A 26,624-nucleotide genomic window follows, 5' to 3' on the forward strand; every position below is an offset into this window, starting at 1 on the left:
ATCCGAGCCCCTCCCCCCACTATGGGACCCCTCCCCCCACCGCTTCTCCCCCCTCCCCCCAGAAACTTGAGGAACCCCAAAACTGGGCAAAAACTCCCCAGAAATCCAATGGGAACATCCATAGGGTGAGAACCGCTGCCCCCTGCTGGGGATTTGGGGAACCCCCCTGGAATTTGGGGACACCCCCCCAGATTTTGGGGACCACCCCCCTTCGGAGGGTAAGTTGAAGTTCCAGTGACCCCCCCCCACATTATAGGGGACCCCAAAATTGGGGAGAAACGCCCGGAAATGGTTGCGGTGCCGCCGATCGCTGCCCCCTGCTGGGGAGTTGGGGGAACGCCCCCGGGTTTTGGGGTGTCCCCCCCGGGTTTTGGGGACCCCCCCCGGGTTTCGGGGTCCCCCCCGGGTTTTGGGGTGTCCCCCCCAGGTTTTGGGGACCCCCCCGGGTTTTGGGGTGTCCCCCCCGGGTTTCGGGGACCTGCACGCGGGCGCTTCGGGCGCCGTCGCTCTCCATGTCCAGCAGCTCGTCCACGTCGATCTCCAGCTCCGGGATCTCCTCCTCCTGCAGGGGGCGGGGTCTGAAAGGGCCACGCCCACTCGGGGGCGGAGCCTGAGGTGGCCACGCCCCCATTATGCATGGGGGCTGGGTCTGAAAGGGCCGCGCCCACTCGGGGGGAGGAGCCTGGGGTGGCCACGCCCCCACTATGCAGGGGGTGGGGTCAGAGATGGCCACGCCCACTCAGGGGGAGGAGCCTGTGTGACCACGCCCTCCGTTGTGCAGGGGGGGCGGGGCTGAAAGGGCCACGCCCACTCGGGGGAGGGGCTTCGTGTGGTCACCCCTCCCAATAGAGCCCCTCCCCGCAAAGGATCATGGGAAGGGATAAGGACCCCCCCCCCCCCATCCTGCAAGGGGTGGGTCAGACACGGCCACGCCCACTGGGGGTGGGGCCTCGAGGTGGCCACGCCCCCTCGCAAAGGGTCAATAGGGGAGAATTTGGGGGGGTCCCAAAGAGGGGAGGGTCCCGGTACCGACCCGGGTGGGGTTTAGGGGTCCCGGTGCCGTTTGGGGGCCCTGGCGGGGGGGTCAATAAAGGGGGGGGAGGGACTGATATTGGGGTCCCGGGGGGGTCAGGGGGTCCAGGTGCCGGTTTGGGGGGGTGCGGGGGGGTCAATAAAGGGGGAGCGGCCAATATTGGGGGGTGCCGGGGGGGCCAGGGGGTCCCGGTGCTGTTTGGGGGTCCTGGGGTGGGGTCAATAAAGGGGGGGAGGAACCAATATTGGGGTCCCGGGGGGTTTGGGGTCCTGGTGCCGTTTGGGGGGGTCCCGGTATCAAACCCGGGGGGTCAATGAAGGGGGGGAGGAACCAATATTGGGGCCCCGGGAGGGGTTTGGGGTCCCAGTGCCAGTTTGGGGGGTCCTGGTATCGAACACGGGGGGTCCCGGGGGGTCAATAATAGAGAGAGGGGCCGATATGGGGGGGTCCCGGGGGGGGGGTTCAGGTCCCAGTGCCGGTTTGGGGGGTCCCAATATCGAACCCGGGGGGGTTGGGGTCCGGTGCTGGTTTGGGGGGGTCCCGGTATCGAACCCGGGGGATCAATAATGGAGAGAGGAGCCAATATTGGGGGGTCCCGGGGGGGGTTCGGGTCCGGTGCCGGTTTGGGGGGGGTCGGGGGGTCCCAATATCGAACCCGGGTGGGGGGTTGGGGTCCCAGTGCCGGTTTGGGGGGTCCCGGTATCGAACACGGGGGGTCCCGGGGGGTCAATAATAGAGAGAGGGGCCGATATTGGGGGGTCCGGGGGGGGGTTTCGGGTCCCGGTGCTGGTTTGTGGGGTCCTGAGGGTCCCGGTATCGAACCCGGGGGGGTCAATAAAGGGGGGGAGGATCCAATATTGGGGCCCCGGGGGGGGTTTGGGTCCCGGTGCTGGTTTGGGGGGTCCTGGGAGTCCCGGTATCGAACCCGGGGGATAAATGAAGCGGGGGAGGATCCAACATTGGGGCCCCGGGGGGGGGTTTTGGGGGTCCCGGTGGGTACCGGGCAGTCGTAGAGCGCCGTGAGCTGCTGCAGGATCCACTCCTCCAGGTGCAGCCGCTTGCGCAGCTCCCGCCGGTCGTACCGGACCGTGACCTTCCCCTGGCGCCGCCCCGGGGGCTCCGCGGCCTCGTCCCCGCCCGGCCCGGGCACCGCGAAGCACACGCGGGACGCCATGGCGGGGCCGGCGCCGGAACCGGAACCGGCCGACACCGGAACCGGCGGCCGCCGGAAGCGGCTCTGCGGCTCCGCCCCCGAACGCGCGCGGGTCTTTGTGAGGGGAGCTGGCCACGCCCACCGCCCGCGGCGCGCCCGCTCTTAAAGGGGCAACGCCCGCCGCGCGGGACACGGCCGCGCTTAAAGCGGCGACGCCCAATTTAAAGCAGAAACGCCCGTTCTTAAAGCGGCAACGCGCCCTCTTAAAGGGGCAACGACCACCGCCCGGGACCCGCCCACTCGTAAAGCGGCGCCGCCCATTCTTAAAGCGGCAACGACCCATTTAAAGCAGAAATGACCATTCTTAAAGCGGCAACGCCCACTCTTAAAGCGGTGACGCCCAATTTAAAGCTGCCACGCCCAATGTTAAACCGGCAGTGACCACTCTTAAAGTGGCGATGGCCATTCTTAAAGCGGCAACACTCACCGCCCGGGACACGCCCACTGTTAAAGCGGCAAGGGTGTGGGGCCCGCCGGGATGAACGGCCCCGCCGTGGCCCCGCCCCCCGCCGTGGCCACGCCCCCCGCCGTGGCCACGCCCCCCACGCCGCCCCGCCCCCGCCGTGGCCACGCCCTCCCGTGGCCACGCCCCTCGCGATGGCGGCGCCGCCGCCGCCGGTTCCGCTCCCGCTGGAGCCGCCGCGAGTGCCCGAGATGCTGCGGAACGGGAACAAGTTCGTGCAGTGGGACGAGGTGAGCGGGGAACGCCTGGGTCCCTCCCGCACTCCTGGGTCCCTCCCCGAACGCCTGGGTTCCCTGCCGGACGCCTGGGTCCCTCCCGGACTCCTGGGCTCTCTCCCGGACTCCTGGGTCCCTCCCCGAACTCCTGGGTCCCTCCCGCACTCCTGGGCCCTCTCCCGCACTCCTGGGTCCCTCCCCGAACTCCTGGGTCCCTCCCGCACTCCTGGGCCCTCTCCCGGACTCCTGGGTCCCTCCCCGAACGCCTGGGTCCCTCCCGGACTCCTGGGTTCCCCCCCGAACTCCTGGGTCCCCCCGAACTCCTGGGTCCCCTCCCGAACTCCTGGGTCCCCTCCCGAACTCCTGGGTTCCCTCCCGAACTCCTGGGTCCCCCCCAGTCCCCCCAAATCTCAGGACCCCCCAAAATTCCCCCTCTCACTCCCCCAATTTGGGGCACCCCCCCGTGACCCCCTTTTCCAGCCCTGACCCCATTTTGGGGCCAGAAACTGGGAAATTGGGTCCCCCCCTCGGGCCATTTTCCCAGGGGACCGCCCGAAATCCCGCAGCCCCCCCCCAATCCCGCGTTTCACCCCAATTTTCCCCATTTCTCGTGTTTTTAATGTGGGGGGTGACCCGGACGCCTGGGTCCCTTTTGGGTCCCTTTTGGCTGGTTTGGGGGTTTCGGGGGGATTTGGGGGGTTTGGGGGGTTCGGGAGTGGGTTGGGGGGTTCGGGGGGGGTGGGGGGTTTTGGGGACCCCCCCTGAACCCCCAATTTCCCCCAGGACCCCCCCACGCGCACCCCGGTGACGCTGCGAGTCGACCCCGAGGGCTTTTTCCTTTACTGGAGCGGCCCCAGTATGGTGAGAGCACCCCGGAACCTGCACCCCAGAACCTGCACCCCAGAACCTGCACCCCAAAACCTGCACCCCAAAACCTGCACCCCAAAACCCCCACCCCTTGGTACCCCAAATTCTGTGCCCTGAAAGCCTGCGCCCCCAAACTTGCCCCAGCGGGTACCCCAAAACCTGCCCCCCCCATCCCCAGCACCCCAAACCTGCCCCCTGAAAGCTGCTGCACCCCCAGAATCTGCCCCCCCAGCACCCCAAATCTGAGACCCCTTCAAGTGCCCTGGGGCCCTTGGTGGGGGAGAGGGGCAGTCCCGGACGCCTGGGTCCCCCCCGGACGCCTGGGTCCCCTCCCGAACTCCTGGGTCCCCTCCCGAACGCCTGGGTCCCCTCCCGGACGCCTGGGTCCCCTCCCGAACTCCTGGGTCCCTCCTGAACGCCTGGGTCCCCCCCCGAATTCCTGGGTCCCCCCCGAATTCCTGGGTCCCCCCCCAAATTCTGGGGCCCCCCAATTCCCCCCCAGGTCCCCCCGGAACCTTCCCCCCCCCCCCCGCCCCGTCCTGCCCTTATCAGCCCCACCCGGACGCCTGGGTCCCCTCGATGGGACCCGGGGTGCCCGTTCCCACGCCCCTCCCCCCACTCCGGAAGTGCCGCCGGACGCCTGGGTCCCCTGTAGGGAGGAGGGGCAGTCCCGGACACCTGGGTTCCCCCCCCCCCCGAACTCCCGGGTCCCCCCCCGCACTCCTGGGTCCCTCCCGAACTCCTGGGTCCCCTCCCGGACACCTGGGTCCCCCCCTCCGCACTCCTGGGTCCCCTCCCGCACTCCTGGGTCCCCTCCCGGACGCCTGGGTCCCTCCCGGACGCCTGGGTCCCTCCCGGACGCCTGGGTCCCGCAGGAGGTCGAGCTCTTGGACATCAGCACCATCCGTGACACCCGCACCGGCCGCTACGCGCGGGTGCCCAAGGTGAATACGGGAGACCCTACAATAACAAACAGGGCGGGGGGCCTGGGAGACCCCATTTTGGGGTTCGCTGACCCCCATGTGCTGTACTTTGGGGTTCGGGACCCCCATGGTGCGTTTTTGGGGTCCCCGTGGTGTATTTTGGGGTTCGGGACCCCCATGTGCTGTATTTTGGAGGGTCTGGGGGTTCAGTGACCCCCATGGGTGCTGCTTTTGGGGTTCGGTGACCACCACGTTGTGTATTTTGGGGTTCATGACCCCCGTACTGTATTTTTGGGGTCCCCATGGTGCAGTTTTGGGGTTCAGGACCCCCATGGGTGCTGGTTTTGGGGTTCAGGACCCCCATGGCTGCTGTTTTCGGGGTGTTTTTGGGGTGCAGGACCCCCAAACCCACAAAGCTCTGGTCTGGGGGTTCAGTGCCCCCCATGCTCCGTATTTCGGGGTTCGGGACCCCCACGTTCGGTGTTTTTGGGGTGCAGGACCCCTGGACCCCCGAAGCTCTGGGGCTGGGGGTTCAGTGCCCCCCATGGCTCCGTATTTCGGGGTTTGGGACCCCCATGTTCTGTATTTTTGGGGTGCAGGACCCCCGGACCCACAAAGCTCTGGGGCTGGGGGTTCAGTGCCCCCATGGCTCCATATTTGGGGGTTCAGTGCCCCCCATATTGTGTGTTTTTGGGGTGCAGGACCCCCGGACCCCCGAAGCTCTGGGTCTGGGGGTTCAGTGCCCCCATGGCTCCGTATTTCGGGGTTCAGTGCCCCCCATATTGTGTATTTTTGGGGTGCAGGACCCCCGGACGCGCGAGGCGCTGGGTCTGGGGGTTCAGTGCCCCCATGGCTCCGTATTTCGGGGTTCAGGACCCCCATGTTCTGTATTTTTGGGGTGCAGGACCCCCGGGCCCCCGAAGCTCTGGGGCTGGGGGGTTCAGTGCCCCCATGGCTCCATATTTGGGGGTTCAGGACCCCCATATTGTATATTTTTGGGGTGCAGGACCCCCGGACGCGCGAGGCGCTGGGGCTGGGGGTTCAGTGCCCCCATGGCTCCATATTTTGGGGTTCAGGACCCCCATATTGTGTATTTTTGGGGTGCAGGACCCCCGGACGCGCGAGGCGCTGGGGCTGGGCGCCCCGGCCCCCCCCGGGCGGCGCCTCCTGTCGGTCGTTCACGGCCCCGACCTGGTGACCTTGACCTTCCTCAACTTCCTGGCCGTGCAGGACGGGGTGGCCCAGGTGGGGGCTTTTGGGGGTCCCAGCGGGTTTGGGGGGCTCAGAGGGTCCGGTTTTGGGGTGCTGAGGGTTCGGGGGGGCTCAGGGGGGTCATTTTGGGGGGTCTCGGGGGTTTTGGGGGGCCTTGGGAGCCGATTTGGGGGTGTCTGGGGGGGGTCCCAGGGGGTTTGGGGGGGTCTTGGGGGGGCTCGGAGGGTCCGGTTTTGGGGTGCTGAGGGTCTGGGGGGGCTCAGGGGGGTCATTTTGGGGGGTCTCGGGGGGTTTTTGGGGCCCTGGGAGCCGATTTTGGGGGTGTCTGGGGGGGCTTTGGGGGATCCCAGGGGGTTTGGGGGGAGTCTTGGGGGGCTCGGAGGGTCCATTTTTGGGGTGCTGAGGGTCTGGGGGGGCTCAGGGGGTCAATTTTGGGGGGTCTCTGGGGTTTTTGGGGGCCCTGGGAGCCGATCTGGGGGGGTCCCAGGGGGTTGTGGGGGGTCCCGGGGGTCTTGAGGGGCCCTGGGATCCAATTTGGGGGTGTCTTGGGGGGGTCCCAGGGGGTTTGGGGGGCTCAGAGGGTCCATTTTTGGGGTGCTGAGGGTTTGCGGGGTCTCTGGGGTTTTTGGGGGCCCTGGGAGCTGATTTTGGGGGGGTCCGTGGGGGTCTTGGGGGCCCTGGGAGCCAATTTGGGAGGTTTTGGGGGGTCCCAAGGGGTTGGGGGGCTCAGAGGGTCCATTTTGGGGGGTCTCTGGGCTCTTGGGGGGAGATTTGGGGGGCCCAGGGTTCCCATTTGGGGTCCCCGGGGGGTCTCTGAGGGTCTTGGGGGGTCCCGAGGACTCTGAGGGGACCAAGGGGCCCCATTTCGGGGGGTCCCGGGGGGTTTGGGGGGGGTTTGGGGGCTGATTTTGGGGTGTCCCCCCCCCCAGGTGTGGGCGGACGCTTTGTTCCAACTGGCCAAAAACATCCTGGCCCGCAACGCGCCCCGGAACACGTACCTGAGGAAAGCGTGAGTAAACCACCCCAAAACCACCCCAAAACCACCCCAAAACCACCCCAAAACTGAGCCCAACCCCCCCGGAACACGTACCTGAGGAAAGCGTGAGTAAAACAGCCCAAAATACCCCAAAACCAGCCCAAAACCACCCCAAAACCACCCCAAAACTGACCCCAAACCCCCCCGAACATGTAGCTGAGGAAAGCGTGAGTAAAACGGCCCCAAATACCCCAAAAACGCCATAAAAACACCCCAAAATCACCCCAAAACTGAGCCCAAACACCATGGAACACATAGCTGAGGAAAGTGTGAGTAAAACAGCCCAAAATACCCCAAAACCAGCCCAAAACCACCCCAAAACTGAGCCCCAAACCCCCCGGAACACGTACCTGAGGAAACTGTGAGTAAAACAACCCAAAATCACCCCAAAACACCCCAAAACTGACCCCAAACCCCCCCGAACATGTAGCTGAGGAAAGCGTGAGTAAAACGGCCCAAAATACCCCAAAAACGCCATAAAAATACCCCAAAATCATCCCAAAACTGGCCCCAACCCCACAAAAACACATGCCTGAGGGAAGCGTGAGTAAAACGGCCCAAAAGACCCCAAAACCACCTTAAAAACACCCCAAAACCACCCCAAAACTGACCCCAAACGCCATAGAACATGTACCTGAGGAAAGCGTGAGTGAAACAGCGCAAAATGCCCCAAAACACCCCAAAATACCCCAAAACCACCCCAAAACTGACCCCAACCCCCCCGAACACGTACCTGAGGGAAGCGTGAGTAAAACGGCCCAAAACCACCCCAAAAACACCTTAAAAACACCCCAAAATCACCCCAAAACTGACCCCAAACACCATGGAACACATACCTGAGGAAAGTGTGTGTAAAACAGCCCAAAATACCCCAAAACCAGCCAAAACCAGCCCCAAACTGAGCCCAAACCCCCCGGAACACGTACCTGAGCAAAGCGTGTGTTAAATGGCCCAAAATACCCCCAAACCACCCCAAAATACCCCAAAACCACCCCAAAACTGACCCCAAACCCGCCAGAACACGTACCTGAGGAAAGCGTGAGTGAAACACCCCAAAAACACCCCAAAAATACCCCAAACCCACCCCAAAACTGACCCCAACACCCCGGAACATGTACCTGAGGAAACCGTGAGTAAAACGGCCCAAAATACCCCAAAAACCACCCCAAAACACCCCAAAATCACCCCAACCCCCCCCAAACACGTACCTGAGGAAAGCGTGAGTGAAACACCCCAAAATACCCCAAAAACACCCAAAAATACCCCAAAACCACCCCGAAACTGACCCCAAACCCACCAGAACCCGTACCTGAGGAAAGCGTGACTGAAATGCCCAAAACACCCCAAAAACACCCCAAAATCACCCCAAAATCACCCCGAAACTGACCCAACACCCCGGAACATGTACCTGAGGAAGCCGTGAATAAAACGGCCCAAAATACCCCAAAAACACCCCAAATCACCCCAAAATCACCCCAAAACTGACCCCAACCCCCCGGAACACGTACCTGAGGGAAGCGTGAGTGAAACACCCAAAATACCCCAAATCACCCCAAAACTGACCCCAACCCCCCAGAACACGTACCTGAGGAAAGCGTGACTGAAACGGCCCAAAATACCCCAAAAACACCCAAAAATACCCCAGAACCACCCCAAAACTGACCCCAAACCCCCCCAGAACACGTACCTGAGGAAACCGTGAGTAAAACGGCTCAAAATACTCCCAAAACACCCCCAAATCAGCCCAAAATCACCCCAAAACTGACCCCAACCCCCCGGAACACGTACCTGAGGAAAGCGTGAGTGAAACACCCCAAAATACCCCAAATCACCCCAAAATCACCCCAAAACTGACCCCAACCCCCCAGAACACGTACCTGAGGAAACTGTGAGTGAAACACCCCAAAATACCCCAAATCACCCCAAAACCACCCCCCAAATCCTCCCCTGCACCCCCAGATCCTCCCCAGGGTCCCCCCCCCCATATTTTGGGGTGCCCCCTAAATTTGGGGTGTCGGGGGGTCCCCTGAACCCTCCCCAGGTACACGAAGCTGAAGCTGCAGGTGAACCAGGACGGGCGGATCCCCGTCAAAAAGTGAGTGAACCCCCAAAATTTTGGGGGGCCCCCCCACCCCCCGACCTCCCCCATTGTACCCCTCAAATTTTAGGGGGGACCCCCCCCAAAATCCTTTTATTTCTGCCCCAAATTTTGGGGTCCCCCCTCTTAGGAACTTCCCCCCCCTAAGGCTGAATGTTGGGGTTCCCCAATATCCCCATGAAATTTGGGGACCCCCCCCCTTTTTTGGGATCCCCCAAATTTTGGGGGTCCCCCCTTTTTGCCATTTTCCCCAATTCTTTAGGTTTTGGGGTCCCCAAAACTTCAGGTTTTCCCCAATTTTTGGGAGCCCCTTTTTGGGACCCCCCCATTTTTGGGGACCCTCCCAATTTTGGGGGTACCTCCCGATTTATGGGCTCATTATTTACCTATTTCTCCATATTTTGGGGGCCCCCAAACTTCTGATTTTCCCCGTTTTTTGGGAGGCCCTTTTTTGGGCCCCCCCCAAATTTATGGGCCCCCCCATTTTTGGGGCCCCCCCAATTTTTGAGGGACCCCCCCCCAATTTATAGGCTTATTATTTCCCTTATTATTTCCCTATTTTTCGGTAGTTTGGGGTCCCCAAAACTTCCGATTTTCCCCAATTTTTGGGAGCCCCTTTTTTGGGGCCCCCTTGAAATTTGGGGGTCCCCCCATTTTTGGGGACCCCCCCCAATTTTTGGGGTCCCCCCCCAGCATCCTGAAGATGTTCTCGGCTGACAAGAAGCGGGTGGAGACGGCGCTGGAGTCGTGTGGGCTCAACTGCACCCGGGTATGAACCCCAAAAATGGGGGCACCCCAAAAATGGGGACCCCCCAAAATACACCGACACCCCCCCCCCCAAAAAATAAGGGGACCTCAAAATACTGGGACCCCCCTAAAAAAATAGGGGGACCCCCCAAATACAGGGGCACCCCCCAAAAAAATTGGGACCCCCTCAAATACAGGGGCCCCCCTCCAAAAAATAGGGGACCCCAAATACAGGGACCCCCTGAAAAAATAGGGGGACCTCCCCAAAATACAGGGAGACACCCCCAAAAATATAGGATGATTTTGGGGTGTCCCCAGGGGGGTATTGGGGTCCCACTTGATTTTTGGGGTTGCCCCTGATTTTTGGGGGGGTCCCCCTGATTTTGGGGTGTTCTCAGGGAGTATCGGGGTCTCCCTTAATTTTTGGGGTGTCCCCCTGATTTTTGGGGTGTCCCCCTGATTTTGGGGTGTCCCCAGGGGGTATCGGGGTCTCCCTTAATTTTTGGGGTGTCCCCCTGATTTTTGGGGTGTCCCCCTGATTTTGGGGTGTCCTCAGGGGGGTATCGGGGTCCCCCCCGAGTTTGGGGTCCCCCCTGATTTTCGGGGTCCCCCAGGGCGAGGCGATTCCCCCCGACCAGTTCAGCTTCGACACGTTCCAGAGGTTCCTGAGCAAACTGTGTCTGCGCCCCGACATCGACAAGATCCTGCTGGAAATGTGGGGACCCCCCCCAAAATTTGGGGTGTCCTGGGGGGGGTTGGGGTCCCCTGGGGGTTTTGGGGGGCCCCTGACACCCCCATTTGTCCAAGGGCAGCAGGTTGGGGTCCCATATGGATGGTTTTCCCCATCATCTTCCTTGAGTTTCTCCATTGGGTTTTCTTGGGTTTTTGGGGTCCCAGGGTGTATTTTTGGGGTGTTTTGGGTCCTCTAGGGGTTTGGGGGGCTCTGAGGGTTTTGGGGTCCCCTGGGGGTTTTGGGGGGCCCCTGACACCCCCATTTCTCCAAGGGCAGCAGGTTGGGGTCCCATATGGATGGTTTCCCCCATCATCTTCCTTGAGTTTCTCCATTGGGTTTTCTTGGGTTTTTGGGGTCCCAGGGTGTATTTTTGGGGTGTTTTGGGTCCCCTAGGGGTTTGGGGGGCTCTGAGGGTTTTGGGGTCCCCTGGGGGTTTTGGGGGGCCCCTGACACCCCCATTTCTCCAAGGGCAGCAGGTTGGGGTCCCATATGGATGGTTTCCACCATGACCTTCCTTGAGTTTCTCCATTGGGTTCTCTTGGGTTTTTGGGGTCCCAGGGTGTATTTTTGGGGTGTTTTGGGTCCCCTAGGGGTTTGGGGGGCTCTGGGGGTTTTGGGGTCCCCTGGGGGTTTTGGGGGGCCCCTGACACCCCCATTTCTCCAAGGGCAGCAGGTTGGGGTCCCATATGGATGGTTTTCCCCATCATCTTCCTTGAGTTTCTCCATTGGGTTCTGTTGGATTTTGGGGGTCCCAGGGTATATTTTTGGGGTGTTTTGGGTCCCCTGGGGGTTTGGGGGGCTCTGGGGGTTTTGGGGTCCCCTGGGGGTTTTGGGGGGCCCCTGACACCCCCATTTGTCCAAGGGCAGCAGGTTGGGGTCCCATATGGATGGTTTCCACCATGACCTTCCTTGAGTTTCTCCATTGGGTTCTCTTGGGTTTTTGGGGCCCCCGGAGGGTATTTTTGGGGCGTTTTCGGGGTGCCTGAGGTGTTTTTGGGGTGTCGGGGTGCAGCGGGGCGGCCGGGAAGCCGTACCTGACGCTGGAGCAGCTGCGGGAGTTCGTTAACACGCGCCAACGAGACCCGCGCCTTAACGAGGTTCTGCACCCCCCGATGAGCCCCGAGCAGGCGCGGGCGCTGGTGCAGCGATACGAGACCGACCGGCAGTTCCGGGACAGGGGTACGGGGGGGTTTTGGGGGGTCCCCGGGGTTTTTTGGGGGGTCCCCAGGGGAATTTGGGGTGTCCTGAAGGGGTTTTGGGGGGTTTTGAGGGGTTTTGGGGGCTGGATTTTGGAGGATTTGGGGGGGTTTGGGGGCTCAACCAGCGATATGGGAGCGACCGGCAGTTCTGGGATAGGGGTACGGGGGGGTTTTGGGGGTCCCCGGGGTTTTTTGGGGGGTCCTCAGGGGAATTTGGGGTGTCCTGATGGGATTTGGGGGGGTTTTGGGGGGATTTTGGGTTGTCTTGGGGGGTTTTGAGGCGTCATGTGGCGCTACAGGCCCAACCTGTAGGTCCAGGAGAGGGGTCAGGATTTTGGGGGGCTCGGGGGTTTTTTGGGGTCCCCGGGGGATTTGAGGGGGTCCTGAGGGGTTTTGGGGGGTCCCAAGAGGAATTTGGGGGTGTCCTGAGGGTCTTGAAGGGGGTTTTGGGGTGTCCTGAGGGGTTTTGGGGGGTTTCGGGGGCTCATCCAGCACTGCAGGCCTGTGGGGAAGGGTCGGTGTTCGGGGGGTTTTGGGGGGTCGGGGGGTGTCTGGGGGGTTTTGGGGTGCAGGGTGAGTTTTGTGGTGCCCCCGCGTGTCCCCCAGACCAGCTGTCGGTTGAGGGGTTCGGCCGTTTTTTGGGGGGCGAGGAGAACAGCATCCTGCCCCCCGAAATCCTGCGCCTGCACCAGGACATGGGGCAGCCCCTGCCCAGCTACTTCATCAGCTCCTCGCACAACACCTACCTCACAGGTACCCCCAAAACCTGCCCCCCAAAACCTGCAACCCCCTGCACCCAAATCCTGCCCCCAAAAATCTGCACCCCCCCTGAACCCCAAAACCTGCCCCCCAAACCTGCCCCCCCAATCCCACCCAACTGATTCATCAGCTCATCCCACAGCACCGACCTCACAGGTACCCCAAAAATCCCCCTGCACCCCAAAAATCTGCCCCCCAAAACCTGCAACCCCCCTGCACTCCAAATCCTGCCCCCCAAAAATCTGCACCCCCCCTGAACCCCAAAACCTGCCCCCCAAACCTGCCCCCCCAATCCCACCCAACTGATTCATCAGCTCATCCCATAGCACCGACCTCACAGGTACCCCAAAAATCTCCCTGCACCCCAAAAATCTGCCCCCCAAATCCTGCCCCCCAAAACCTGCAACCCCCCTGCACCCCAAATCCTGCCCCCCAAAAATCTGCACCCCCCCTGAACCCCAAAACCTGCCCCCCAGACCTGCCCCCCCAATCCCACCCAGTAACTTTATCAGCTCATCCCACAGCACCGACCTCACAGGTACCCCAAAAATCCCTCTGCACCCCAAAAACTGAAACCCTCCTGTACCCCAAATCCTGCCCCCCAAACCTGTACCCCCTCGTATCCCCTTGCACCCCCCTGAACCCCCAAACCTGCCCCCCAAAAGCTGGGGCTGCTCTGGGGTATTTGGGGGGCTGGTGGGGGCTTTTTGGGGTCCAGGAGAGTTTGGGGGGGGGTCCCCAAAATATTGGGGGGTCCCTGTGATATGGGGTGCGGGGGGGTGCAGGGGGGGGTGTCCCAGGTTTTGGGGACCCCCCTGAACCCCAATATCCCCAGCAAACCAACTGGTGGGCGCCTCATTGGCCAAGACGTCCCGGGGATATTGGGGGGTCCCTGTGTCCCTTGGGTGACGAGTTTTGGGGTGCAGGTTTTGGGGAGGTGTCGGGGGGGTCTGGGGGTGCAGGGGGGGGTGTCCCGATTTTGGGGCCCCCACCGAACCCCAATATCCCCAGCAAAGCAACTGGTGGGCGCCTCCTTGGCCAAGATGTCCCGGGGATATTGGGGGGTCCCGTATCCCTTGGGTGACGAGTTTTGGGGTGCAGGTTTCTCGGGGGGGCCCGGGGGGGTGTCCCATGTTTTGGGGCCCCCCCTGACCCCCGAATTGGCAGCGGGGCAGCTGGCGGGCGCCTCGTCGGCCGAGATGTACCGGCAGGTGCTGCTGAGCGGCTGCCGCTGCGTGGAGCTGGACTGCTGGCAGGGCCGGGCGCCCGACGACGAGCCCGTGGTCACGCACGGCTTCACCATGACCTCCGAGGTGCCCTTCAAGGTGAACCCCGAAATACGGCCCCCCGAAACCCCCCAAAGGGCCCCCAGACCCGTAGAACCCACAGGGACCCCCCAGCACCCACCCAAATGCACCAGAGCTTCGTTCCCTCCATGGGGTCCCCGTGACCCCCACAGCTTCACCGTGACCTCCGAGGGGCCCTTCAAGGCGAACCCCCAAATTCTGGGCACCCCAAAACCGCCCTGAGCCCCCCAAACGGCCCCCAGACCCAGAGAACCCACCCAGACCCCCCAGCACCCACAGGACCCCCCAGCACCCACCCAAACCCACCCAGAGCTCCATCCCCCCGCATGGGGCTTCACCGTGACCTCCGAGGGGCCCTTCAAGGTGAACCCCGAAATACGGGTCCCCCAAAACCCCCCAAAGGGCCCCCAGACCCGGAGAACCCACAGGGACCCCCAGCACCCACAGGGACCCCCCAGCACCCCCCCAAACCCACTGAGACCTTCACCCCCCCATGGGGTCCCCGTGACCCCCACGTGTCACCGTCACCACCGAGGGGCCTCTCAAGGTGAACCCCAAAACACGGGGACCCAAAACCCCCCTGAGCCCCCTCTGGGGCCCCAAAACCCCCCCAGCACCCACCCTGAGCCCCTTTGGGACCCCCCCCAAATCTCGGGGTGCCCCCCGGGGGGATGTCGGGTTTTGGGGTCCCCCCTGACCCCCCATTTCCAGGAGGTGATCGAGGCCATCGCCGAAAGCGCCTTCAAGACGTCGCCGTTCCCCGTCATCCTCTCCTTCGAGAACCACGTCGACTCGTGCGTACCCCAAAACTTGGGGGGTCCCCCAAAACCTGGGGGGGGTCCCCGAACCCTCAGGGTCCCCCCCCAAAAATCCTGGGGTTCTCCAAACCACCAGGGGTCCCCCAAGACTCCTGGGGTCCCCCCAAATTTCCAGGGTCCCCCCCAAAATCCTGGGTTCTCCAAACCACCAGGGGTCCCCCAAGACTCCTGGGGTCCCCCCAATTTCCAGGGTCCCCCCCCAAACTCTCACGGGTCCCCCCCAAAATTCTGGGTTCCCCAAGAACTTCAGGGTCCCCCAAAACCTCCCAGGGATCCCCAAAACTCTGGGGATCCCTGGGATTTCCAGGGTCCCCCCCAAACCCTCAGGGATCCCCCCCAAAATTCCAGGGGTCCCCCAAACCAACAGGGGTCCCCCCAAAATCCTGGGGTTCCCCCAAAAGCTCCCAGGGATCCCCAAAACTCTGGGGTCCCCCCAAATTTCCAGGGTCCCCCCAAATCAATGACATCCCCCCCAAATACTCTCAGGTCTGCTGAAAACCTCCAGGGACCTCCCCAAATAGCCCCAAAAAAACCCTTTTTCACCCCAAAATTGGGGCTGGGGGGCTGTGGGGGGTTGGAGGGACCCCGTGTGTTTTGGTGACCCCCCCAGCCCCCCAATTTACCCCCCAGCCCCCCAAAATTCCACCCCCCAGCCCCCCAATATTCCTCCAATATCCCCCCAGGGCCTAAGAGAAGCTTGGACAATGACGAATGATAAAGCCCTAAAACCCCTTTTTTCCCCCCAAATCGGGACTGGGGGGTCCAGGGGGGCTGGGGGGGGTTGGGGGGACCCCCTGTGTTTTGGGGACCCCCCCAGCCCCCCAATTTTCCCCCCAGGGCCAAGCAACAGGCCAAGATGGCCGAGTATTGCAGGAGCATCCTGGGGGACGCGCTGCTCACCCAACCCCTGCACAAGTACCCGGTGGGTTTTTGGGGGGTTCTGGGGGGATTTTTGGGGTGTACAGGGGGGTTTTGGGGTGCAGGGAGGTCTGGGGAGGCCTGAGGGGTCTTTTTGGGGGGCCTGGGGAGGTTTTTGAGGGGGTTGTGGGTGATTTTGGGGGGCAGGATTGGTCGCGAACAGCCCAGCAGAAGACTTGGGGTACAGGGGGATTTGGGGGGTTCAGGAGGGGATTTTTGGGGTGTACAGGGGGGTTTTGGGGTGCAGGGAGGTCTGGGGAGGAGGCTTGAGGGGTCTTTTTTGGGGGGCTGGGGCGGATTTTTGCGGAGTTGTTGGTGAATTTTGGGGGGTTTTGGGTGATTTTGGGCTGCAGGATTTGGTGGAGAGCAGCACAGGAGGTTTGGGGGTTCACCGCGGATTTTGGGGGTTCAGGAGGGGATTTTTGGGGTGTACAGGGGGGTTTTGGGGTGCGGGGGGGGTCTGGGGGGTCATTTTGGGGGGGGCTGGGTTGGGGTTTTGGGGGCGTCGCGGTGGATTTTAGGGGGATTTTGGGGGGGGGATCAGTCGGTCGGGGCTGGGGGGTTTGGGGGTGACTGTTGGGGTCCCCCCCTGTTTTTGGGGTGCAGCTGGAGCCGGGGGTGCCCCTGCCCAGCCCCCAGGAGCTGCTGGGCCGCATCCTGGTGAAGAACAAGAAACGGCGGCCGAGGGGGGACCCCGGACCCCCCCTGCGCCCCAAAAATGAGAACGGTACCCCCAAAACTCACCCTGCCCCCCAAAACATCCCCTGCACCCCAAAAACATCCCCTGCACCCCCAAAAACATCCCCTGCACCCCCAAAACTGATCCTGCACCCCAAAACTGATCCTGCACCCCCAAAACTCACCCTGCACCCCAAAAACATCCCCTGCACCCCCAAAACTGATCCTGCACCCCAAAACTCACCCTGCACCCCCAAAACTCACCCTGCACCCCAAAACTGATCCTGCACCCCCAAAACTGATCCTGCACCCCAAAACTGATCCTGCACCTCCCTGCACCCCAAAAATGAGAACAGTACCCCAAAACCCCTGCACCCCAAAACTGATCCTGAACCCCAAAACTCACCCTGCACCCCAAAAACTGACCCTGAACCCCAAAAACACCCCCCTGCACCCCAAAACCAACCGCAAGGTCCCCCAAAACCCCCCGAACCCCCAAACACCCCCTAGCTCCCCCCTGCACCCCAAAACCTGCCTGAACCCCCCAAACCCCCGTGAACCCCCAAATCCTCCCCTGCACCCCCAAATTCCCCCCCTCAATCCCCCGCGGGTTTTGGGGTCCCCCTGACCCCCCCATCCCCCCCAGGTGCCCCCGAAATCGGGGTCCCCAATGGGGACGAGAAGGGGCCGCGATTGGGGGAGCCCCGAAAATCCATCGGTCAGTTTGGGGGTTCGGGGGGTTTGGGGGTTCAGGCGTTTGGGGTTCAGGGATTTGGGGGTTTGAGGTTTTGGGGTTCAGGAGTTTGGGGGTTCAGGGGGTTTGGGGGTTCAGGGATTTGGGGTTCAGGAGATTTGGGGTTGAGGGGTTTGGGGGTTCAGGGATTTGGGGTTCAGGAAATTTGGGGTTTGGGGGTTCAGGGGTTTGGGGTTCAGGGTTTTGGGGGTTCAGGGTTTGGGGGGTTCAGGGATTTGGGGGTTCAGGGGGTTTGGGGGTTCAGGGATTTGGGGTTCAGGAGATTTGGGGTTGAGGGGTTTGGGGGTTCAGGGATTTGGGGTTCAGGAAATTTGGGGTTTGGGGGTTCAGGGGTTTGGGGGTTCAGGGATTTGGGGGTTCAGGGGTTTGGGGTTCAGGGTTTTGGGGGTTCAGGGATTTGGGGGTTCAGGGGTTTGGGGGTTCAGGGGTTTGGGGGTTCAGAGGTTTGAGGATTCAGGGATTTGGGGTTCAGGAAATTTGGGGTTTGGGGGTTCAGGGGTTTGGGGGTTCAGGGTTTTGGGGGTTCAGGGATTTGGGGGTTCAGGGGGTTTGGGGTTCAGGAGTTTGGGGGTTCAGGGATTTGGGGGTTCAGGGGTTTGGGGTTCAGGGGTTTGGGGGTTCAGGGGGTTTGGGGGTTCAGGGATTTGGGGTTCAGGAAGTTTGGGGTTTGGGGGTTCAGGGATTTGGGGGTTCAGGGGTTTGGGGTTCAGGGATTTGGGGGTTCAGGGATTTGGGGTTCAGGAAATTTGGGGTTTGGGGGTTCAGGGATTTGGGGGTTCAGGGGTTTGGGGTTCAGGAGGTTTGGGGGTTCAGGGATTTGGGGTTCAGGAGATCTGGGGTTCAGGGATTTGGGGTTCAGGGGTTTGGGGGTTCAGGGTTTTGGGGGTTCAGGGATTTGGGGCTCAGGGGTTTGGGATCCAGGGTCAGTTTTGGGGTCCAAGTTCATGGTTTGGGGGTCCAGGGTCAGTTTTTGGGGGTCCAGGGTCAGTTTTGGGGTCCAGGGTGAGATTTTGGGGTTCAGGGCCCCCCCAAACCCCCGTGTCCCCCCAGACGCCGACACCGAGGACGAGGACGAGGAGGAGCCGGACGGGAGGAAACCCACGGGGGACGAGGTTTGGGGGGGCCGGGGGGGTTTTGGGGACCCCCCGTGTGCTTTGGGGACCCCCCGGATTTTGGGGTCCCCCATTTTTGGGGGTTCAGGGCACAGCCAGCACCGAGGTCACAGTTTCGGGGTCCCTTTGGGGTTTGGGGGTTCCCAGGGGGGTTTGGGGGGGATCCCTTTGGATTTGGGGGTTCCCAGTGGCTTTGGGGGTCCCAGGGGGGTTTGGGGGCCCCCCCATTTTTGGGGTCTCCTGCTTTTTGGGGTTCAGGGCACAACCAGCAGCGAGGTTGTAGTTTTGGGGTCCCCCTGGTGTTTGGGGGTTTTGGGGGGATCCCTTTGGATTTGGGGCTTCCCGGCGGGTTTGGAGGTTCGTGGGGGGGTTTGGGGACCCCCCCCTGTTTTTTGGCCCCCCCCCATTTTTGGGGTGCCCCCGTTTTTGGGGGTTCAGGGCACGACCAGCATCAAGCTCACAATTTGGGGGTCCTGGAGGGTTTGGGGGGGGGGGGATCCCTTTGGATTTGGGGGTTCCCGGTGGGTTTGGGGGTCCCGGGGGGGGGGGGGGGTTTGGGGACTCCCCGTGTGTTTTGGGGGCCCCCCCAGATTTTGGGGTGCCCCCGTTTTTGGGGTTCAGGGCACGGCGGGCACGGAGGTGACGGCCACGGAGGAGATGTCCACGCTGGTCAACTACGTGGAGCCGGTCAAGTTCAAGTCCTTCCCGGCGGCCGCCAGTGAGGGCGGGAGGGGGGGCGGGGGGGTTTGGGGGGGTCCTGGGGGGGGGGTTGGGGGGGCTGAGGGTTTAGGGGGGTCCGGGGGGGTTTGGGGGGGTCCTGGGGGGATTTTGGGGGGTCCTGGGGGGTTTGGGGGGGTCTGGGGTATTTGGGGGGAATTGGGGGGTCCTGGGGGTTTGGGGGGGTTTGGGGGGTCCTGGGGGGGGGTTGGGGGGGCTGAGGGTTTAGGGGGGTCTGGGGGGGTTTGGGGGGTCCTGGGGGGGTTTGGGGGGCTGAGGGTTTAGGGGGGTCCGGGGGGGTTTGGGGGGGGTCCTGGGGATTTGGGGGTCATGGGGATTTGGGGGGTCCGGGGTGGTTTGGGGGGGTCTGAGGGTTTAGGGGGGTCCAGGGGGGTTTGGGGGGGTCCTGGGGGTTTGGGGGTCATGGGGATTTGGGGGGATTTTGGGGGTCTGGGGTGGTTTGGGGGGCTGAGGGTTTAGGGGGGTCGGGGGGGATTTTGGGGGGTCCTGGGGGGTTTGGGGGGGTCTGGGGTATTTGGGGGGAATTGGGGGGTCCTGGGGGTTTGGGGGGGTTTGGGGGGTCCTGGGGGGGGGTTGGGGGGGCTGAGGGTTTAGGGGGGTCTGGGGGGGTTTGGGGGGCTGAGGGTTTAGGGGGGTCCGGGGGGGTTTGGGGGGGGTCCTGGGGATTTGGGGGTCATGGGGATTTGGGGGGTCCGGGGTGGTTTGGGGGGGTCTGAGGGTTTAGGGGGGTCCAGGGGGGTTTGGGGGGGTCCTGGGGGTTTGGGGGTCATGGGGATTTGGGGGGATTTTGGGGGTCTGGGGTGGTTTGGGGGGCTGAGGGTTTAGGGGGGTCGGGGGGGATTTTGGGGGGTCCTGGGGGGTTTGGGGGGGTCTGGGGTATTTGGGGGGAATTGGGGGGTCCTGGGGGTTTGGGGGGGTTTGGGGGGTCCTGGGGGGGGGTTGGGGGGGCTGAGGGTTTAGGGGGGTCCGGGGGGGTTTGGGGGGTCCTGGGGGGGGTTTGGGGGGCTGAGGGTTTAGGGGGGTCCGGGGGGGTTTGGGGCGGTCCTGGGGATTTGGGGGTCATGGGGATTTGGGGGGATTTGGGGGGTCCTGGGGGGGTTGGGGGGGCTGAGGGTTTGGGGGGGTCGGGGGGGTTGGGGGGTCCTGGGGGATTTGGGGGTCATGGGGATGTGGGGGTCCTGGGGGTTTTTGGGGGGTCCTGGGTATTTGGGGGGTCCTGGGGGGTTTGGGGGGGTCTGGGGTATTTGGGGGGATTTGGGGGGTCCTGGGGGGGTTGGGGGGGCTGAGGGTTTGGGGGGGTCGGGGGGGTTGGGGGGTCCTGGGGGATTTGGGGGTCATGGGGATGTGGGGGTCCTGGGGGTTTTTGGGGGGTCCTGGGTATTTGGGGGGTCCTGGGGGGTTTGGGGGGGTCTGGGGTATTTGGGGGGATTTGGGGGGTCCTGGGGGGGTTGGGGGGGCTGAGGGTTTGGGGGGGTCGGGGGGGTTGGGGGGTCCTGGGGGATTTGGGGGTCATGGGGATGTGGGGGTCCTGGGGGTTTTTGGGGGGTCCTGGGTATTTGGGGGGTCCTGGGGGGTTTGGGGGGGTCTGGGGTATTTGGGGGGATTTGGGGGGTCCTGGGGGTTTTTGGGGGGGCTGAGGGTTTAGGGGGGTCCGGGGGGGTTGGGGGGTCATGGGGGAATTGGGGGGGTCTGGGGATTTGGGGGGTCCTGGGGATTTGGGGGGAATTGGGGGGTCCTGGGGGTTTTGGGGGGGCTGAGGGTTTAGGGGGGTCCGGGGGGGTTTGGGGGTCATGGGGATTTGGGGGGAATTGGGGGGATTTGGGGGGTTTTGGGGGGTCCTGGGGGGTTTGGGGGGGTCTGGGGTATTTGGGGGGATTTGGGGGGTCCTGGGGGTTTTTGGGGGGGCTGAGGGTTTAGGGGGGTCCGGGGGGATTTTGGGGGGGTCTGGGGTATTTGGGGGGTCCTGGGGGTTTTTGGGGGGTCCTGGGGGGGTTTGGGGGGCTGAGGGTTTGGGGGGGTCCGGGGGGATTGGGGGGGTCTGGGGTATTGGGGGGTCCTGGGGTTTGGGGTGTTTGGGGTGATTATGGGGTGTTTTGGGGGTGATTTTGTGGGGTTTTTGGGTGTTTTGGGGCGGTTGGGGGTGACTGATTTGTGGGGGTGTTTTGGGTGATTTTTGGGGTGGTTTTGGGTGATTTTGGGGGTGCTTTGGGGGCTGGTTTGGGGTCTTTTGGGTGATTTTGGGGTGACTCTGGGTGATTTTGGGGTGTTTCGGGGTGATTTTGGGGTGGTTTCGGGGTGTTTTGGAGTGTTTGGGGGCGTTTTGGGGTGATTTCGGGGCGGTTCAGGGTGTTTCAGGGTGATTTCGGGGCATTTCAGGGCGTTTCGGGGTGTTTTGGGGTGTTTTGGGTGATTTTGGGGGTGATTTGGGGGCTGGTTTGGGGTCTTTTGGGTGATTTGGGGGTGATTCGGGGTGTTTTGGGGCGGTTCGGGGTGGTTTGGGGTGGTTCGGGGTGATTTTGGGGTGGTTCGGGGTGATTTTGGGGTGATTTTGGGGTGATTTTGGGGTGATTTCTGGGCGTTTCTGGGCATTTCGGGGTGTTTTGGGGTGATTTCGGGGTGATTTCGGGGCGTTTCAGGGTGTTTCAGGGTGATTTCGGGGCGTTTTGGGGCGGTTCGGGGTGTTTTGGGGTGTTTCGGGGTGATTTCGGGGCGTTTCGGGGCGTTTCGGGGCGTTCCGGGGTGATTTCGGGGTGATTTCAGGGTGATTTCGGGGCGTTTCGGGGCGTTCCGGGGTGATTTCGGGGCGTTTCAGGGTGATTTCGGGGTGATTTCGGGGTGGTTTCGGGGCGCTTCGGGGTGATTTTGGGGTGATTTCGGGGCGTTTCGGGGCGTTCCGGGGTGTTTTGGGGTGATTTTGGGGTGGTTCGGGGTGATTTTGGGGTGGTTCGGGGCGTTTCGGGGTGATTTCGGGGCGTTTTGGGGCGGTTCGGGGTGTTTTGGGGTGTTTCGGGGTGATTTCGGGGCGTTTCGGGGCGTTTCGGGGCGTTTCGGGGCGTTCCGGGGTGATTTCGGGGTGATTTCAGGGTGATTTCGGGGCGTTTCGGGGCGTTCCGGGGTGATTTCGGGGCGTTTCAGGGTGATTTCGGGGTGATTTCGGGGTGGTTTCGGGGCGCTTCGGGGTGATTTTGGGGTGATTTCGGGGCGTTTCGGGGCGTTCCGGGGTGTTTTGGGGTGATTTTGGGGTGGTTCGGGGTGATTTTGGGGTGGTTCGGGGCGTTTCGGGGTGATTTCGGGGCGTTTTGGGGCGTTCCGGGGTGCCGATGCTGGATTTGGCGGCAGAGCGGGACAAGGCGTTTGAAATGTCGTCGTTCGTGGAAACCAAAGGGCTGGAGCAGCTGAGCAAGAGCCCCCGCGAGTTCGTGGAGTAACCGGCACTTGGGGGGCAGCCGGGGGGCAGCTGGGGGGCAGCTGTGGGGCAGTTATGGGGCTGGTTATGGGGCAGTTGTGGGGCAGTTATGGGGCTGGTTATGGGGCAGTTGTGGGGCAGTTATGGGGCTGGTTATGGGGCAGTTGTGGGGCAGTTATGGGGCCGGTTATGGGGTAGTTGTGGGGCAGTTATGGGGCTGGTTATGGGGTAGTTGTAGGTCAGTTATGGGGCTGGTTATGGGGCAGTTGTAGGTCAGTTATGGGGCAGGCGTGGGGCTGGTTATGGGGCAGTTGTGGGGCTGGTTATGGCGCAGTTGTGGGTCACTTATGGGGCAGGTGTGGGGCTGGTTATGGGGCAGACGTGGGCTGGATAGTGGGCTGGTTATGGGGCAGTTGTGGGGCTGGTTATGGGGCAGTTGTGGGTCACTTATGGGGCAGCCAGGGGGCTGGTTATGGGGCAGACGTGGGCTGGATATGGGGCTGGTCATGGGGTAGTTGTAGGTCAGTTGTGGGGCTGGTTATGGGGCAGTTGTAGGTCAGTTATGGGGCCGGTTATGGGGCTGATGTGGGGCTGGTTATGGGGCAGTTGTGGCTCAGTTATGGGGCTGGTTATGGGACAGTTGTGGGTCACTTATGGGGCAGCCAGGGGTCTGGTTATGGGGCAGACATGGGCTGGTTGTGGGGCTGGTTATGGGGTAGTTGTGGGTCAGTTATGGGGCTGGTTATGGGGTAGTTGTAGGTCAGTTATGGGGCTGATGTGAGGCTGGTTATGGGGCAGTTGTAGGTCAGTTATGGGGCAGATGTGGGGCTGGTTGTGGGGCAGGCGTGGGTTGGTTATAGGGCTGGTTGTGGGGCAGACGTGGGACAGACATGGGGCTGGTTATGGGGCAGTTGCAGGTCAGTTATAGGGCAGTTATGGGGCTGGTTGTGGGTCAGTTGTGGGTCTCTATGGGTCGCTGTGGGTCCTTGACGCGCAGGTACAACAAGTGGCAGTTGTGGGGCAGTTGTGGGTCGGTTGTGGGTCAGTTGTGGGTCAGTTGTGGGTCAGTTATGGGTCGGTTGTGGGTCAGTTATGGTCAGTTATGGGCCAGTTGTGGGTCAGTTATGGGTCGGTTGTGGGTCTCTATGGGTCGCTGTGGGTCGTTCTGGGTCAGTTGTGGGTCAGTTATGGGTCAGTTATAGGTCAGTTATGGTCAGTTATGGGCCAGTTATGGGTCGGTTGTGGGTCGCTGTGGGTCTCTATGGGTCGCTGTGGGTCGCTGTGGGTCTCTATGGGTCTCTATGGGTCTCTGTGGGTCGCTGTGGGTCAGTTGTGGGTCTCTGTGGGTCGCTGTGGGTCGCTGTGGGTCTCTATGGGTCTCTATGGGTTGCTGTGGGTCAGTTGTGGGTCTCTATGGGTCGCTGTGGGTCGCTGTGGGTCTCTATGGGTCTCTATGGGTCGCTGTGGGTCGCTGTGGGTCTCTATGGGTCTCTATGGGTCTCTGTGGGTTGCTGTGGGTCAGTTGTGGGTCTCTGTGGGTCGCTGTGGGTCTCTATGGGTCTCTATGGGTCGCTGTGGGTCAGTTGTGGGTCGCTGTGGGTCGCTGTGGGTCTCTATGGGTCTCTATGGGTCGCTGTGGGTCGCTGTGGGTCCTTGACGCACAGATACAACAAGCGGCAGCTGAGCCGCGTCTACCCCAAGGGCACCCGCGTCGACTCCTCCAACTTCCAGCCCCACGTGTTCTGGGGGGCCGGGTGCCACATGGCGGCCTTGAACTTCCAGACCCTCGGTGAGACCCACGGCGGGACCCCCGGAGCAGCCCCTGCCCCACAGCACAGCCCCTGCCCCATAGATCAGCCCCTGCCCCATAGCGAGACCCCAGCACGGCCCCTGCCCCATAGATCAGCCCCTGCCCCATAGTGAGACCCCCAGCACGGCCCCTGCCCCATAGATCAGCCCCTGCCCCATAGTGAGACCCCCAGCACGGCCCTTGCCCCATAGATCAGCCCCTGCCCCACAGCACAGCCCCTGCCCCATAGATCAGCCCCTGCCCCATAGTGAGACCCCCGGATCAGCCCCTGCCCCATAGATCAGCCCCTGCCCCACAGTGAGACCCACGGCACAGCCCCTGCCCCATAGATCAGCCCCTGCCCCATAGTGAGACCCCCAGCACAGCCCCTGCCCCATAGATCAGCCTCTGCCCCATAGCGAGACCCACAGCACAGCCACTGCCCCACAGATGTCCCGATGCAGCTGAACCTGGGGCTGTTTGGGCTCAATGCCCTGAGCCCCATTGCCCCATCGCCCCATGGCTCAGCCCCACAGCAGATCCCAGCCCCACACCCGCCCCACACCTGCCCCACACCCGCCCCACACCTGCCCCACACCCGCCCCACACCTGCCCCACACCCGCCCCACACCCGCCCCACACCTGCCCCACACCCGCCCCACACCCGCCCCACACCCGCCCCACACCTGCCCCACACCTGCCCCACATCCTCCCCCACACCCTGCCCCACACCTGCCCCACACCCTGCCCCACACCCGCCCCACACCCGCCCCACACCCGCCCCACACCTGCCCCACACCCGCCCCACACCCGCCCCACACCCGCCCCACACCCTGCCCCACACCCGCCCCACACCTGCCCCACACCTGCCCCACACCCTGCCCCACACCCTGCCCCACACCCTGCCCCACACCTGCCCCACACCCGCCCCACACCCGCCCCACACCCTGCCCCACACCTGCCCCACACCTGCCCCACACCTGCCCCACACCCTGCCCCACACCCTGCCCCACACCCGCCCCACACCCGCCCCACACCTGCCCCACACCCGCCCCACACCCTGCCCCACACCTGCCCCACACCTGCCCCACACCCGCCCCACACCCGCCCCACACCCTGCCCCACACCTGCCCCACATCCTCCCCCACACCTGCCCCACACCCTGCCCCACACCCTGCCCCACACCTGCCCCACACCCCGCCCCACACCCCGCCCCACACCTGCCCCACACCCTGCCCCACACCTGCCCCACACCCGCCCCACACCCGCCCCACACCCGCCCCACACCTGCCCCACACCCGCCCCACACCCGCCCCACACCCGCCCCACACCCGCCCCACACCCGCCCCACACCCGCCCCACACCTGCCCCACACCTGCCCCACACCCGCCCCACACCTGCCCCACACCCTGCCCCACATCCTCCCCCACACCCGCCCCACACCCGCCCCACACCCGCCCCACACCCGCCCCACACCTGCCCCACAGACGTGCCGATGCAGCTGAACCTGGGGCTGTTTGAGCTGAACGGCGGCTCCGGGTTCGTGCTGAAGCCGCCGCTGCTGCGGAGCCGCCACCACAACTTCGACCCCTTTGGCGAGGAGCTGCTGGACGGGGTGGTGGCCAACGAGCTGAGGGTGCAGGTGAACCCCGAAAGGGGGGGCCCCAAAAATGGGGGGGGCCCCAAAACATGGGGGGTCCCCAAAACCCAAGGGGAGGGTCCCCAAAACCCAGAGACCCGAAGCTGCTGGATGGGGTGGTGGCCAATGAGCTGAGGGTGCAGGTGAACCCCGAAATGGGGGGGTCCCCAAAACATGGGGGGGTCCCCAAAACCCGGGGGGGGGGCCCCAAAACCCAGAGACCCGAAGCTGCTGGATGGGCTGTGGGTCAATGAGCTGAGATTGTGGGTGAACCCCAAAATGGGGGGATCCCCAAAAATGGGGGGGTCCCCAAAACATGGGGGGGTCCCCAAAACCCAGGGGGGGTTCCCGAAATATGAGGGGGTTCCCAAAACCCAGAGACCCGAAGCTGCTGGATGGGGTGGGGGTCAATGAGCTGAGATTGTGGGTGAACCCCGAAAGGGGGGGACCCCGAAATATGGGGGGGGGGTGTCCCCAAAACACGGGGGGGGGACCAGGACACCCCAAAAGCCGCGGGATGAGAACCCGGGGCACCCAAAGCTGCTGGACGGGCTGGGGGTCAATTGGGGGGTTCAGGGCACGATCTTGGGGTTCAGGGGGTTCCAGGGCAGGATTTGGGGTCCCAGCTCAGGATTTTGGGGTCCCGGCTCAGGATTTTGGGGTTCAGGCTCAGGTTTGGGGTCCCGGCTGAGGGTTGGGGTTCAGGGGTCCAGGGCAGGATTTTGGGGTTCAGGGCAGGATTTGGGGTCCCGGCTCAGGTTTGGGGTTCAGGGCTCCCGGGCAGGATTCGGGGTCCAGGGCAGGATTTGGGGTCCCAGCTCAGGTTTGGGGTCCCAGCTCAGGTTTGGGGTCCCGGGCAGGTTTTGGGGTCCCGGGCAGGATTCGGGGTCCCAGCTCAGGTTTGGGGTTCAGGGTCCCGGGCAGGATTCGGGGTCCCGGCTGAGGTTTGGGGTCCCGGCTCAGGTTT

General features: G+C 63.2%; 2 protein-coding genes across 2 annotated transcripts in view; one reads left to right on the plus strand and one right to left on the minus strand.

Annotated features, from left to right (window-relative positions):
- Positions 1-2,819: 2,819 nt before the first annotated feature.
- Positions 2,820-26,071, plus strand: LOC136000261 (1-phosphatidylinositol 4,5-bisphosphate phosphodiesterase beta-3-like). Its single transcript, XM_065654040.1, has 21 exons — positions 2,820-2,939; positions 3,708-3,785; positions 4,667-4,735; positions 5,822-5,959; positions 6,856-6,935; positions 9,004-9,057; positions 9,754-9,829; positions 10,422-10,522; positions 11,553-11,719; positions 12,346-12,492; positions 13,666-13,823; positions 14,517-14,599; positions 15,461-15,545; positions 16,148-16,268; positions 16,866-16,937; positions 18,024-18,085; positions 18,707-18,803; positions 22,163-22,247; positions 23,894-24,018; positions 25,506-25,660; positions 26,036-26,071. Exons 1-21 carry the CDS (start codon positions 2,844-2,846, stop codon positions 26,069-26,071), a joined length of 2,085 nt encoding a protein of 694 aa, XP_065510112.1. The 5' UTR covers positions 2,820-2,843.
- A 405-nt stretch (positions 26,072-26,476) lies between these two features.
- LOC136000262 (1-phosphatidylinositol 4,5-bisphosphate phosphodiesterase beta-3-like) overlaps positions 26,477-26,624 on the minus strand; it is a 36,156-nt gene continuing 36,008 nt past the window's right edge. The window contains 1 exon segment of the mRNA XM_065654041.1: positions 26,477-26,596. Coding sequence (XP_065510113.1) covers positions 26,477-26,596 — 120 coding nt within the window.

Source organism: Caloenas nicobarica, chromosome 32 (assembly GCF_036013445.1).
Source record: "Caloenas nicobarica isolate bCalNic1 chromosome 32, bCalNic1.hap1, whole genome shotgun sequence".
NCBI classification, from domain to species: Eukaryota; Metazoa; Chordata; class Aves; order Columbiformes; family Columbidae; genus Caloenas; species Caloenas nicobarica.